The 13,180-nt window shown below is 53.1% G+C and overlaps 1 protein-coding gene across 5 annotated transcripts; it reads right to left on the bottom strand.

Moving 5' to 3' along the window:
* Positions 1-1,962: 1,962 nt before the first annotated feature.
* On the bottom strand, positions 1,963-12,974 carry Trabd (TraB domain containing). Of its 5 annotated transcripts, NM_001378757.1 has the most exons (11): positions 12,897-12,957; positions 12,340-12,538; positions 7,994-8,058; positions 7,607-7,685; positions 6,921-7,087; positions 6,247-6,387; positions 4,230-4,340; positions 3,996-4,135; positions 3,592-3,764; positions 3,401-3,512; positions 1,965-3,282 (listed from the first exon to the last, which is right to left on the bottom strand). In NM_001378757.1, exons 2-11 carry the CDS (start codon positions 12,497-12,499, stop codon positions 3,105-3,107), a joined length of 1,326 nt encoding a protein of 441 aa, NP_001365686.1. In that variant the 5' UTR covers positions 12,500-12,538; positions 12,897-12,957; the 3' UTR covers positions 1,965-3,104. The 5 variants fall into 5 exon arrangements, with proteins under 5 accessions (NP_001342546.1, NP_080761.2, NP_001365686.1 ...); NM_001355617.1 differs by lacking the exon at positions 12,340-12,538 and having other exon boundaries at positions 1,963-3,282; positions 7,585-7,685; positions 12,897-12,974; NM_026485.2 differs by lacking the exon at positions 12,340-12,538 and having other exon boundaries at positions 1,963-3,282; positions 12,897-12,974.
* Between the last annotated feature and the right edge of the window lie 206 nt (positions 12,975-13,180).

Raw genomic sequence — 13,180 nt, 5'->3', positions numbered from 1 at the left:
GCACGCCCAGAAGCTTGGTTCTGATTGGTCGCCTCTCGTTTGTCCACTTCCAGGCTACGAGCCGTCGCAGAGGGTGGACCTAAGATGCTGTTTAACTTCTGGCACCTGTGCACCAGGCCAGCCGAGGTCCGAAGCTCCCACCCAGGTGACATATGCCAGACTGGACTACTCCAAGTGTGCCTACAGGCTGAGTGATGTCCCTAAAAAACTACCAGGCCCCCTCACCCCTTAACTAGAGGTGAAGCCAAGGCCATTCCCTGGGTGCTGTGGGTTTGAGTGGTACTGTCCATCACATGCATAGAAACAGACATGGAATCTTTTGACTGTTTTATTCAGACAGCTAACAATCTAAGACAGTAGTTTAGCATCCTAAAGATGTGTCTTTCATCTCCTCTTTATCCAGCCGATTATATAGGTAAGTAAACAAAGCCAGGCAGTCATTTCAAAGTTTACTCTCGCCTCTCTGGTCAATCTTGTCTTAGATTTATGGTGCTGATGCTTTGCTCTCCATCATCTCCTCTCTGTAGCAGGGTTTGCAAACACTAAGAACCCGAGTCCTGCATCAGCTGTTTATATGACACTATTAACGTGTGTGTGTGTGTGTGTGTGTGTAGATCCCTTTTTAAAATAAAGTACAAATATGTTTTTATAATGTGGAATATGCAGTGCCCTGCCACTAGGACAATTTTTCCTCATCTGTTCTGTCCAGAGAAGGGCCAGAAGTCCTGGTAATATTCTTGGGATCCATGGGCTAGGTGGGAATTGGCCACCCAAGATTTGCTACAGGAATAATTTGGCTGGGCAATGGTTCCAGCTGGGATTCTGAGCCTATCTGAAACCTGGCTCTGCATGCATGCTAGGTCCTCTGTCCCCAAGTCCTTCCCTATTGGTGCCTCAAGTTGTATTTCCCTTGTACACAGCATCTCTCCCTGAAGTGATAGCATTTCCTTCTCTCTCCATTCTGTGCCTGTCACTTGCAATCTAGGTGGCTATGGATCTTGGTGGTGGAGAGGTAGGCAGCATCCAGTGCTCAGGAAAACCTGTTAGTTTCAAACAGGAGACTCTGAGCACAAATGCACGCATTCCTTCCTGGCAGTCTTTCTCCTTTTCAGCCTTTCTTCAGTTCTACACCTCAAGAATTCATCTCTGGAAATTTTCCTAGGGCCATAGTGGGCTTCTAAAACTACAATGAGGCCAGATGTGGTGGCACATGCCTTTGATCCCAGCACTTGGGAGGCAGAGGCAGGTGGATCTGAGTTCACGGCCAGCCTGGTCTACAGAGCGAGTTCCAGGACAGCCAGGGCTACACAGAGAAACCTTCTCAACAAAACAAAAACTGAACAAACAAGAAAATCCACTCCCCCCCTCCCCCCACACACAGAAAAACAAAAATCCTGCAATGAACCCAAATGTGGCCCTGGAGCTGTTCGATCACTGTCAAATCCCCTCTCCCTCTGCATGGGCGGTGAGAAGGTGGGTAGGTGTTGTTTTCTGTGACAGAGCCTGTAGTATCTTAGCCTTGGCCAGAGCATGTGTTCTTCCTGCTGCCACTAACACAGACGTCACTGACTACCCTCAGGGTCTGCCTTGCTCTGGCCTGGCAATGATATACAACTCTTTCAGCCTCAATGCTCCTAACACAGGCAAGAACAACCTACCTTAAGGATCTTCTGATCCACTCCTACATTCCTCCCCCTCTCCCACTGCCAGGCAGTAAAGTGTGAACCAGAGGGTGTACAGGTGCTGAGCACATGTAAGGCTCATCTTGGCTGGCACACAGATAACCTTGCTAGGCACTAGTGAGCACCAGGGTCCAGCCTCTATACTTTGCTAAGGTGGGTAGTATGTCCCCTGGCATGCAGGAGTACCCCCAGCATCCTGCAGACCTGGGGACAGATGACAAAAGAGGAAGCCAGTGCCCCATCGCCTGAGTCCCATTTCCATACACTTCACAAAGCGGGAGCTTCCAAAATTAAAATTTATTTCTTTCTAGGGAATGAGTCCACAAGTGTGAGACAGAGTACACAGCCAGCCAGCCCTGTGTCCCCACCCAGCTCCGTGTCTCACCTGATTTGGCAGCCAACACAAGGACAATCAATGTGGTCTAGGTCTTGCCAGGCTGTGCCATATACTAGGAGCCACAGCCTGTACACATGAATGGCTGGCTGCACACAAACCAGCCGTGGCCCATAGTGGGTGCCTACTGCCCTCAGTGCAGTTTGGGCCTCTCACCTAATGCACAGCAATCAGGCTAAGGTCCTACCAACACCAAGGGCAGCCTTGCAGGCTCATATCTGAGGCAGCCCCACGCCACTCTGAGCTGTAGTGGTGTCTAGCAGGGGCTGGCCTGGACCCCCAAGCCGACTCTGACACACACTGCCCACTCAGGGCACACAAACACAAATAAAAAGATGACTTCTTTGTCCTCACTGGATTTAAGGCTTGTATTTCCTGATATTTGCTTCAGTTTGTTTTCTCTTTGACGTCAAAATTACCTGAGTAAAAAACTTTTTGACATTAAAAAACAAAAACAAAAACAGAAAACAAAACCCCACAAAACCAGACTCTCTGCAGGCAGAGATGCAGCTGGCAATGCCACATGCATGTCCAGGCCAGGCCAGGCCCCACACACCCAGGAGGGAGGTGCATGGCCACTCAGCCCCAAACCCACAGTGAGATGCACTCAGGCCCAGATGCTCCTGCCGGCCAGAGCACAAGGCACAGTGAGGTAGGTAGAGCAACAGCTTGCCAAACCCACCTGGGGTTAAGGGTGGGGTGTCTCAGTGCCTCCCCCTCAGTTTCTGGTCCTTTTGGAACTAGGCCGCTGGGTCCTGACACTGCGGTTGGCCCTGATGCCCATAGGTGGCCCCACAGTGTGTGTGTGGGCTGCTGGGAAGCCTGGGCTCAGACAGTTAAATATTCTTTATTTGGGTGGGCTGGGCATTGGGAAGGCAGGGAAAGCCTGGCCTAGGCCCCCATAGGGGGTGGCTTGGATGCATCTGTCCCCAGGGACATCCCCAGACGGGCGGCGCCAGCTCCTCGTGAGCACCCCACTCGGCGCAGAGCAGAGCCCCCAGGTGCAGTCTCTTCCTTGCACGGTCCTCCTACCGGCCTGGCCGGGCTTCGCTCACCCTCTGGAGGCAGAACTGTGCAGCAGGCAGTGACAGGACCAGGTTCAGGGTCCGACGGCCCATCCAGTACAGGCTATAGCCCAGGAGACCAAAGAAGGCCGCCTTCACAGCCACCCGGGACACTCTGCCTGAGATGGACGGTGGGGGGACTCTGTGGAGGGGACAAGTATGGTAGGCCTAGCTGCAAGTGCAAGCCCAAGGTCTTCCCCTGTGTGGGTCACCACCATGTGCAGGTACAGGGACTGGGGGTGATGTGGGGAGGCACTCACGTCATGATCTCCTGGATGTTGAGGTCGGTACTCCAGTTCTTCTCAATGCCAGGCACATGCCCCATGCCAACGACGCCCACAACCACAGACGGGACACACTTCCTGGGCTCAGCTGTCAGGGGAGGGCAAACATCAGCGGCAGGCACAGGAACCAGTATCTTTGGGAGTTCCCACCCTGACCTTTCCATCACCATCAGAGGCGCGGGGAAGCTCAAGGCGCCGTGCGGCCTGCCGCAGCATATAGGTCAGATAGACGTCACGCTCTGAGACAATGGTGCGATGCAGGTCAGGAAACTCCCCAATCATCTCGGCCATCATCTGCTCCAACAGGTCCTTCTGTTTGCAGCGCTCCACGTCGTCTTTGCTGAGGGCAGAGGGCATGCAGCAGGTGTGTGTGGGGTGAACAGGGGCTCGGAGGCAGACCATAGGGATGGAAACATGGGAAGTCTGTGTTGTTGACTCAGGGAAGGGGCCACAGCACTTTGTTCAGAGGTCATGGAGGGAGACTAACAAAAGCATGTGAGGAGCTGGGTCAAAACATAGAGCAGGTGTAGGTGTGGGGTGTGCCAGGGACAGGCCAGGGAGGCTGTCCTACCTGATTGGGTCTGACAGGAAGCACAGGCCCCAGGCCAGCTTGACTTTCTGCCAGAAGGAGAGTGCAGCAATGGCCCTCTTAAAGGTGACTGGGATTGGTCGGTCACCCAGGTGGAATTTGCAGAATGGTACCTTGCTGGCCTAAGGAAGAGGCTGGGTACTAGGACTTGTGATGCCATGGGTAGATCCCACCAGTCCCTACCAATGTGTCCACAAAGCCACACCTAGCACCCACCTCTTTGAAGGCCTCCCTGAACTCGCCACCAGGGGCCATGCCCAGCTGCTCAGTGATGTGAGCAGACACCTTCAGCAGCAACATCTGCATGAGTCCAGACATAAGCCCATTCTGCAGGAAGAGGAACCATGTCATCGACATTGCAGAGTGAGCAAGGCAAAGCCGTATGGGGACAGCAGGGTGCCCTGGAGCCAGGCTGTTGAACCCATGGCTGTCCTCAGGCCCCTACCAGTGGCAGGGGGCAGGGCATACTGGTACATGAAGAGGGTCGCAACAGCAGGTCACCTTGGCCTCAAGAATCATTCAAATGTGTTTTCTCAGAAAACCAGTTTTCCTTATAGGCTGGTCAAAGATGTTGAAAAGGGGCTACCTGCCAGGGACTGCCTGACCGAAGCTGAGGGAGGCTCAGGCTGATGTGGAGCAAACAGACTGGAGTCCAGCATCTAACAGAGAGCTTTAGCCCTTGCCACAGCCATGTGTGGAGGGCAGCGTGGATGCCTAACATCTCCAGTGGCCACAGCACTGGCTGCCTCTGGCCTGGCCAGGCTACATGGACCCTGAGGTGTGGGTCAGTGTGCTGAGAACCCACCCTGCGTGGCTGATAGAGCTGGTCTGGGCCAGCTTAGGAAGGATCACCCCATGAGCTGCTGGGTGGACTGTCTATTCTGTACCTTCCTAGGAAGGCCTGGCTCTTGCATCATTAAAGTGCCCTTTGAGACCTGGTGATAATTTGCCCAATAGAAATGGCCTTACTTACCTGACTTGGGGGGACAGATTACAAAGTCTAGGCTGGCCATGAGACTTATGTGGGGCAGAGGTCTTGTTTCTTTTTTAATATTGTCTATTTTTTAAAATGTAGCACTGGTTGGCTTAGAACTTGCTTAGAAGACCAGGCTACCCTTGAACTCAGAGATCTACCTGTCACTGCCTCCCAAGTGCAGAGACAAAAGGTGTGTCCCACCACGCTCTGTTTGTGGGGGTCACAAGTCAGGCAGTACCAACGACTACTGTAGGAACTAGAGCTGATGAGGTCAACTGTGTCCACATGGCCAATCCACAATAAAACCTGGACCCAGTGGCTTCCTGGTGGACAGCACCTGTGGATGTTATCACACAGTGTTGCTGGGAGGACTCAGTGCCATTGGAGACTCCTTGAGGGGATGAGGGGCAGCAGGTGCCAGCCTCCCCCCAAGCCCCCTTGCCCTCACAGACGGGCCCAGCAATGAGCACATGGTTTAGCCAGTTGTGTGGCTCTTTCCAGTAGAGTGCAGACCCTCTGTTTCGAGGAGGGCATATGTACAGGTGGGGGACACGGACAAGGGCAACACAGGACTGTGTTAAAATCACACCTGGGGGCTGGAGAGATGGCTCAGCGGTTAAGAGCACTGACTGCTCTTTCGAGGTCCTGAGTTCAAATCCCAGAAACCACATGGTGGCTCATAACCATCTGTTAATGAGATCTGATACTCTCTTCTGGTGTGTCTGAAGACAGCGACAGTGTACTTACATATAACAATAAATAAATCTTTTTTTTTTAAATCCCACCTTGGGATGGAATAGTAACTTCCTTTTACTGGGTATTCAGTAAATGGTTTATGGTGACATCCCTCATCTGGGAGATTCCCAGGTGAAAGTGCTCAGCATGTCTGGGGACACTCATATGAGACTTTAACACAAGAAGGAAGAATGCTGCAGCTAAGGCCAGGCAGGCCTGATGGCCTCTGAACACTCAGACCACAATGATGTGCTGCTACACGCTAAGACAGGAGTTATACAGCAATGTGGTGGCCCCGACAATGCTCAGACCCAGCACTTCAGCCTAGCAGAACAGAGGTTTCAGCTCTACCCTGTTCCTGTCTGGTAGTGGAACCTTATCCTCTCCCGGGTGAGGGAGTGGGCTAGCAACCAGGGCACTATGGCCCTGACCAGAAGGCCGCCCCAGTGAGGAGCCTGTCATCAGCTCAGAGGAGACTCAGGGCCCTGAGTCTCAGGTCCCCACGGCCCGCTCACTGCGCACCTGCCTGACAGCCTGCTGCAGCTTCTCCAGGCTGACCTCCTTGGCCTCTCGCAGCAGCGTCCTCTCGTCCATCTTGAGCATGGACACCCGGTACTGACAGAGCTCCACCACGACCACATCCGGTTGCACCTCCCGGATAGTCTGGAAAGCAAGCACCACACTCCAGCAGACCCGTCCTGCTGCTTTTTCACACTGCACAACGGCAGTTCCACACTGGACAAGGAGCCCACATCAGGGGGCAGCCACTGCTAACAGCCCGTGTGGTTTCAGCGACGAATTCTAAAGAAAAAGCAACTGAAGAAAGCTGTGCGATGCTTTACTTGCTAAAATGAAGAAAAAGCAGGAGGCTGCAAGTTGTGAAGCAGGAAGCACCGCTTAATCATCCCTGGGGGACTCCAGAGCTAGGAATGCCTGCTCAACATTTCTTGCCTGGTTGCCCTGGCCTGTGTCCCTGGAGTACAGACTGGCAGAAGCATAGCAAATGAAAGGACACAGTGCTTAGGCTGGAGAGATGGCTCAGTGGGTGAGAGCACACTGGCTGCTCTTCCAGAGGTCCTGAGTTCAAATCCCAGCAACCACATGGTGGCTCACAACCACCTGTAATGAGATCTGGTGCATATATGCAGGCAGAATAATAAATCTTCAAAAAAAGGGAGGGGGTACACAGTGCTTACCTTTACTACATCTCTCTTGCTATCATCACTGAAGTGAGCAGTGCCCACCACATACACCCTGCTCCCATCCTCGGCCACTAGCTGGGTCACTGTACGTGGAAGGTTGGGGCGTTCACGCCGTCGTTTCAGTTTCATCTCCAGGAGCAAGTTGAAGGCATCCACATCAGCTGCAACGACAGCCAAAGCCAAGCCACAGTGTGAGAGGCTTGATGCCCCTGTGTGAGGGGCCTAATGCCCCCGTGTGAGGGGCCAGGGCCCTGCTGCCTATGCACTAGTGACAGACCCTTTCCAGTTAGGTGAGGACTGAGTCCCAGTGGACCCAATCTCTGGCAGGCAGTGCATTCCACACAATTGCAGATGACAGGACAAGCCACCTGATTACATCTGTGAACGGAGTACTGTCTGAGGGGCCTCAGCCGGAGCTTTCTCATCACCCTCAACTAGACCCAAACTGTCCTAGTGGAGGGCGGAGGGTGGAGACCAGGGGGTGACTAGTGTCCCTGGGAGTGTCTGTCAGGTATATGGCCAGACGTGGGCTCAAGCCGAGGCTCTGTGCAGATGTAAGTTGTACTAAGGGGTTCCTGCTGCCTTTACCCCCTCCCCACAGCTGGTCAGGCCATTGCCAGTCCCACCCCCTCCCTGGGGCCCAGTACTGCGGCTATACCAAGTCCTGAAGGGAAACATACAGATGTTCTGAGGGTCTCCAGCAAGCACCCTTGGCACTGCTTCTGAGGTGCCTGCTGTTACCACAGGTTCCACGTCAGCCTGCAGAGGGAGAGCTCAAGTAAGTGTTCAAGCACTCGCCTGCGGCCTCACCCCACAGGTCAGGCACACTCCAGCCTGTTGTACCTCCTTAGCAAGCTCAAGAGTCCGTTTGCCTCAGGGCTTTCCCATGGAGGTAGTTCTTGCTGGACTATAAAATATCCTAGTTACTAAGTTAAGTATATGCAGAGAAGCAGTTAAAGGGACCCACCCTGGGACCCTCTCCTCCTGTGTGCAGTAGCAGATGTTGCTGGGTTGGGACAAAGGTTGTTTAGGAAGATGTTCGTTCCAACACCCTCAGCTCCCCTTACCTCTTGAGCTGGCTTCTCCTCTCCCTCCATGGCTGGACAGCAGCTTCCTGATTGATGTAGGATGCCTGGGGACACAGACACAGTCCTTACCTGGGGTCACAGGGCCAGGATCAGGGATTACTGTGACAACAGGACTGAGCCAGTCTTGACCCTTACAACAGGACCTCAGCATTCCTGTCCCAGTATCATTGGCTGCCTCCTAGTATGTATGTGCTATTTGAGGTCTAGGGTCCTTTTGGAATGTGCCTGACTGGTGAGGGGCCAGCAGTATCCTTGAGCAACCTACAGATGACTATGTGTAGAAGTCGTCTCTGGCACACAGGGGCTTTGGCCCACAACAGGTGCAAACACAGTGAAGCTAGCCTACATCTTTCTGAGGAGTTGTACTAACTCCTCTGGGGTGGTAGGACACAGTGCTGTGGCTGCTATCCCCATGGTAAGAAGCCACTTCAAGGAAGCTCTCCATTTTTTTTTTTTTTTTATAATGATGGCCACAACCATTTGGCTACCAGCCAGATGGAAGAAGGCTAAGCAAGACAACAGTTAGCATCTTGAGAAGTCAAGACAGTTTTTCTAGTTTAAAAGACAAAGAAGCCTAACATGGAAGAAAGTGTAGTAGAAACTTAACAAGGGGTGGTATCCTGGTGACAAGGGTGGTACCCTGGTGACAAACCAGTTCATAGAGTTGTGGATCTTTACTGTGTTACTGGGAGGCCCAGGGTTGGGGGCCAAGAGTCCCAGATGGTGCAGAGGGAAGAGTGCCACACTGACCAAAAGGGACAAAGGCAGTTTCAGACTACAGTACAGCAAGGTTAACAGACTTCATATCTGCCAATGAGACACTGCCTACCTGGCAGCCACACACACACACACACACACACACACACACACACACACACGCGCGCGCGCGCGCACGCACTCCCATAGTCATACATGTGTGTCTGTGCACATGTGCTTGGGTTCCTGTGACGGCCACAAAGGGCAGATTACCCTGGAGCTGGAGCCACAAGTGGTTGCAAGGCATCTGATATAAGTGTTGGAAACTGAACTTAGGTCCTCTGCAAGGACAGCACCATCATCTCTCCAGCTTCCCTAAACTACACAGTCTTAGCAACATGTCCAGGCATTGGTGCCATGCTAGTGGGTTTCATGAATTATAGAAGCTATCTCCTCAAGCAAAATAAAACAAACCATCAGTCATCATGTACAGGTCACTTACAAACAATGAAAGATTTGTTTTATATATGTTGCTTTAACAAAGGTGTGTGTGTATGTGTGCCGCAATTGTGTAATTATCATACATCCCACAGGGGCTAAGCAGTCAGGACAGGAACACTCAGCAGATACAATGGTCCAGGCTAAAGAAAGCTCTTTAAAAATGACAAGTCTGCTGGAAAAATCTGGCCCCTGGGCATAGTAATTTTTAAAAAAAGATTATATTACCAAACATGTATATTTGTGTGTCTGTGTGTGGCTCGTGCCCACAGGGGAGAGATGCCCTGGGGGCAAAGTTGCAGGTGGTTGTACACCAACAGGGATCAAACACCAGTTCTTCTAAAAGCAGTACCCGTGGGGCATGGTGGCGCACGCCTTTGATCCTAGTACTCAGGAGGCAGAGGCAGGTGGATCTCTGAGTCTGAGGCCAGGCTGGTCCACAGAGTGAGTTCCAGGATACCTAGGGCTATACAGAGAAACTGTGTCCTGAAAATTTAAAAAAAAAAAAAAAAAAAAAAAGACCTCTAGGTTTTATAATGTTAAGAAATTAGAATATTTTCGTTTTCCTTTGGCTACAGCAAGAAAGGATGATTCTGTTTTCATGTGTACTGAGGGACATGTGTTCTGGAAAGAACTGTGTCAGAATGGGGGTGTGGTAGGATGACAGTGGTACCCACCACTTCTGTCTGCATACTTGTTACAGCTTCCAGGCTCCTGCCTGCCCTGGCTTTCTCTGGTCCTGCTGTATGTGACTTAGGCGTCTTTCTGGGTATACTCAAACCTCTAATGTGTGTCCAGTATGAAAATGGGGCCAAGCCTAAGCACTATCAGTCTTCTACAAGAAGAACTGTGGTAGGGCAGAGGGTGGCAGAGACCCTGAGACAGCCTCAGAAACCTTATGTTCCTGGCCTAAGGCTGGCTGTCTTTACAGAGGCAAGCAGAGCTTACTTACCATACTGCTCCAGCCTGGGGGCCCCCTCCTCCCTAGTCTGGAACCTGTCCTAAAACACAGCCTGGACATTTTATATAAAGGTCAGCACATCTGGGAACTGCCGTGGCTGGCTCAGAGCCTGTGCATAGCCAAGTCAACAGTAAACACCCTGGCATCTGTGCCTGGAGCTTCACCCTTCACCTTTCATTAACAGAATTAAGTGCTTCAAAGAAACAGGAACAAGGAAGTGTGGGGGGAGGGCTCTGAAGAACCTGCCTTCCAGGACAGTGTTAGGGACCGTCCCTTCCACACCATGGAACCCCATTCAGGGGCAGGGAGGGTAACCCAAACAGCGACTAACAGTGAAAAAGGAGAGGATAACCCTTGGTCTGGCTAAAGACACGGAAGCAAACCAGTATTACTAACAGCAGCACCAGGCCGCAGAGCATGAGATGAAAACTTAAAACATCCTGTATAAGTGGGCGGGCCAACCAGAGGCTGTAGCAAAGCCAGCAAATGGGAAAGAACCACGTCGGCCATGCCTGCCCTGCCCTTTAAGAGGTGGGGCTGCCCCAGGTTTGCAGTTGGCTTGGTAGATCTACCCTTCAAAGCTCATCCAGGGTGCCTCTGAGCCTTCGAGGGGTATGGAGGCTACCAGAGTTGGAACATTGGCTCCAGATAGCCTTGGAGAGACTCCCTGGCTGGCCCATAGCAGGACTAGTTTCACCTCTGGTTATATGGCAGGTGGAGGGGTCCACAGGCTGGTCAGGAGACAAGCCCTGAGCCCTTGAATCATCAGACACACTCGATACAACCCATCATCTAGAGCAGGGCCAGCTGGGAGGGGTGGTCAGGCAAGAAGGCTACTGACAGCCTCTCCCCACTCCTTAAGCCAGAAGTCTGTGATTCTGGGTACCCGGCACTATCAAATCTACACATTTTCTGATCCTTTGGCTTCCTGCCTGTCAGATGTACCTCCTCACCCTGATCGTTATTCCTGGCTGAGCAACTGAGGTAGCCCTCCACTTCCATACTCACCTAAGCACCCAGCCACTGTACCTCCACAACATTTGTCATGCATCCTTCTCAGACATAGTCACGCCGTAAGAAGTATCTTCCTACTGCCCAACCTCCCCAGGGACCAAATCTCTTCATAAATCCCCAGTCAGTTAGCAGACAGTTTCCAGACCCATTCCCAGCCAAGACCACACTGTAAACCTTCATAGCATAAAGTCAGAGAGCTAGGATTTCTGTCAAAGAGGCCTCAACCAGCATTTCCTAACAAGCAGGGCCGTGTCAACCAGCATCCCCGAATGAGCAGGACTGTAGGGATACTTTTCCAGGCCTGCTACCAACCAGGCTCGATGCTTCCATATGCTAAACAACAGAACTTTTAGCATCTGCTAAATTTCTAGGGGAACTAGCCTCTGAAAATTTCCAGTAGTCTGCAGTTTTAAGAGGGAAGGGTTGGCTCAAAGAGCAGAAAAGGCCCACTCATGTCAGGGCCCACAAGGAGGTATGGCCCTGGCATACTAGGTCCAAGTAACTGGAGCCACGTCAGTCAAGCTCCCCACCTGCCCAGCCCCACAGCCGTCTCTCTTCTGGATCTATCCATACTAAGTGTGTTTTACCCAAATCCATACACCGAAAATATGAGGCTCAAAATAATTACATCAACATGCAGAGGTTTTAAGAGACGACTGAACTCAAGTGAAGCCATAAGGCAGGACCCACGATGGGATTGGTGTCCTTGTAAGAGACACTAAACAGCTATGAGGACACAACGAGAAAGGGCGACAGGACAGGCAGAGCCTTCATCAGTCACCCGAAAGACTAGCATTAGACCTAGGATTGCCAACCTTTAAAGCTATACTAAGAGGAATAAACGTTTAAATTTCTCAATCCACAAAACCCTGTTACCACCCTGATCTGACACACCCATCAAGCTTTTCAATCTCTTAAAACAAAACTGTTTCTCGGATGGCAGCTTGTTTCTCGGATGGCAGCTTGCTCCCCACCGCTGGTCCAAAGCTGACCGCGATCAACTGGAAAAACTAGACAAGCCTTCACTGTCTACTCAGAAAACCAAGACAGCAAGAAATGACAGGGTGTGCAAAAGCCCTGGCCTCCTCTGGTCTGTCTCTGGGAGCCCAGCCACTGCAGGACCCGGGAAAACCTGCTCAGGCAGGACATATTTTACCTAAGTGTGGCAGAGCTGAGGGCCGGAAGAGGAAACAAACCCGAGGTGAAGAAGCCTGGCCAGCTCTCCCGGGGACCTGGTTTCTGTCCACCTGGAGATGCCCCGGAGGAGCCTGCAGGCTCCCGGCTAGCAGTCCACTGTGCCAGAGCCCTGCTGGCATCCTGCCCCCAGTACCACGGCCACCGCAAGATGAGTCTTCCTAGGGCGACAAGACAGACAAGGAGGCCCAGGGACAGCTGCGTCGCACAAGACCAGCGGACCTCCAGCCCCTCCGCTTGGGGAGCACGAAAGCTTGGAGACTGTCCCCACTTCTAAAGAAGCTCTTGACGTCCCAAAGCCAGCGAGGGCGCTTCTGAGCCTCCGGGGTCCTCTCGGGGACTCCCGAGCCCAGGAGCAGAGCCCAGGAGCATCTACACCGTCCTGGGTCAGCCCGACCCGGTGAGCTCCGGATACCCTGGTCTTCGCAGTCCCCACCTGCAGCCCGCGCCCTCCCGCCCGCGCCGTCGAGGCGCGAGGAGCCCCGGCCCGCCCGCCCGCCCGGTCAGGCCACGGCGTACCGAGAGAGGCGGCGGCGCTCCTCAGCCGGCCTCCATGCGCGCGTCGCCGGGCTGACGGGCTGGGCCGGGGCGGGGCGGGGCGGCCGGACGGGCCGGACGGGCCGAGGGTGCGGGCCGCGCAGCATGCCGGGAAACACCTCCCAGGGCCGCGCGCGCGAGGCCCCGCCCCCGCCGGGGTCTAAGCGCAGGGCTCCGCCTCCCGGCCCGACGCCCCCAGGTCCTAGAGCGCAACTCCAGTTCACCGCGGGGTGCTGGGCCCCCCACAGGCGAGTCTGTGTGACGGG

This window comes from Mus musculus, chromosome 15 (genome assembly GCF_000001635.26).
Source record: "Mus musculus strain C57BL/6J chromosome 15, GRCm38.p6 C57BL/6J".
Lineage (NCBI taxonomy): Eukaryota > Metazoa > Chordata > Mammalia > Rodentia > Muridae > Mus > Mus musculus.
The sequence above is the reverse complement of the archived record's forward strand: the minus strand, read 5'-3'. Positions and strand labels throughout refer to the sequence as shown.

Bases quoted from the DNA above. Each gene is read 5' to 3' on its own strand.
- Trabd (NM_001378758.1), bottom strand. From the start codon at position 12,499: ATGCCAGCAGGGCTCTGGCACAGTGGACTGCTAGCCGGGAGCCTGCAG. The intron at 7,088-7,606 runs GTATGTTTCCCT...CTGTCGTTGCAG, and splicing joins TGGAGACCCTCAGAACATCT to CTGATGTGGATGCCTTCAAC. The intron at 6,388-6,920 runs GTAAGCACTGTG...CTTGCTTTCCAG, and splicing joins GCAAGAGAGATGTAGTAAAG to ACTATCCGGGAGGTGCAACC.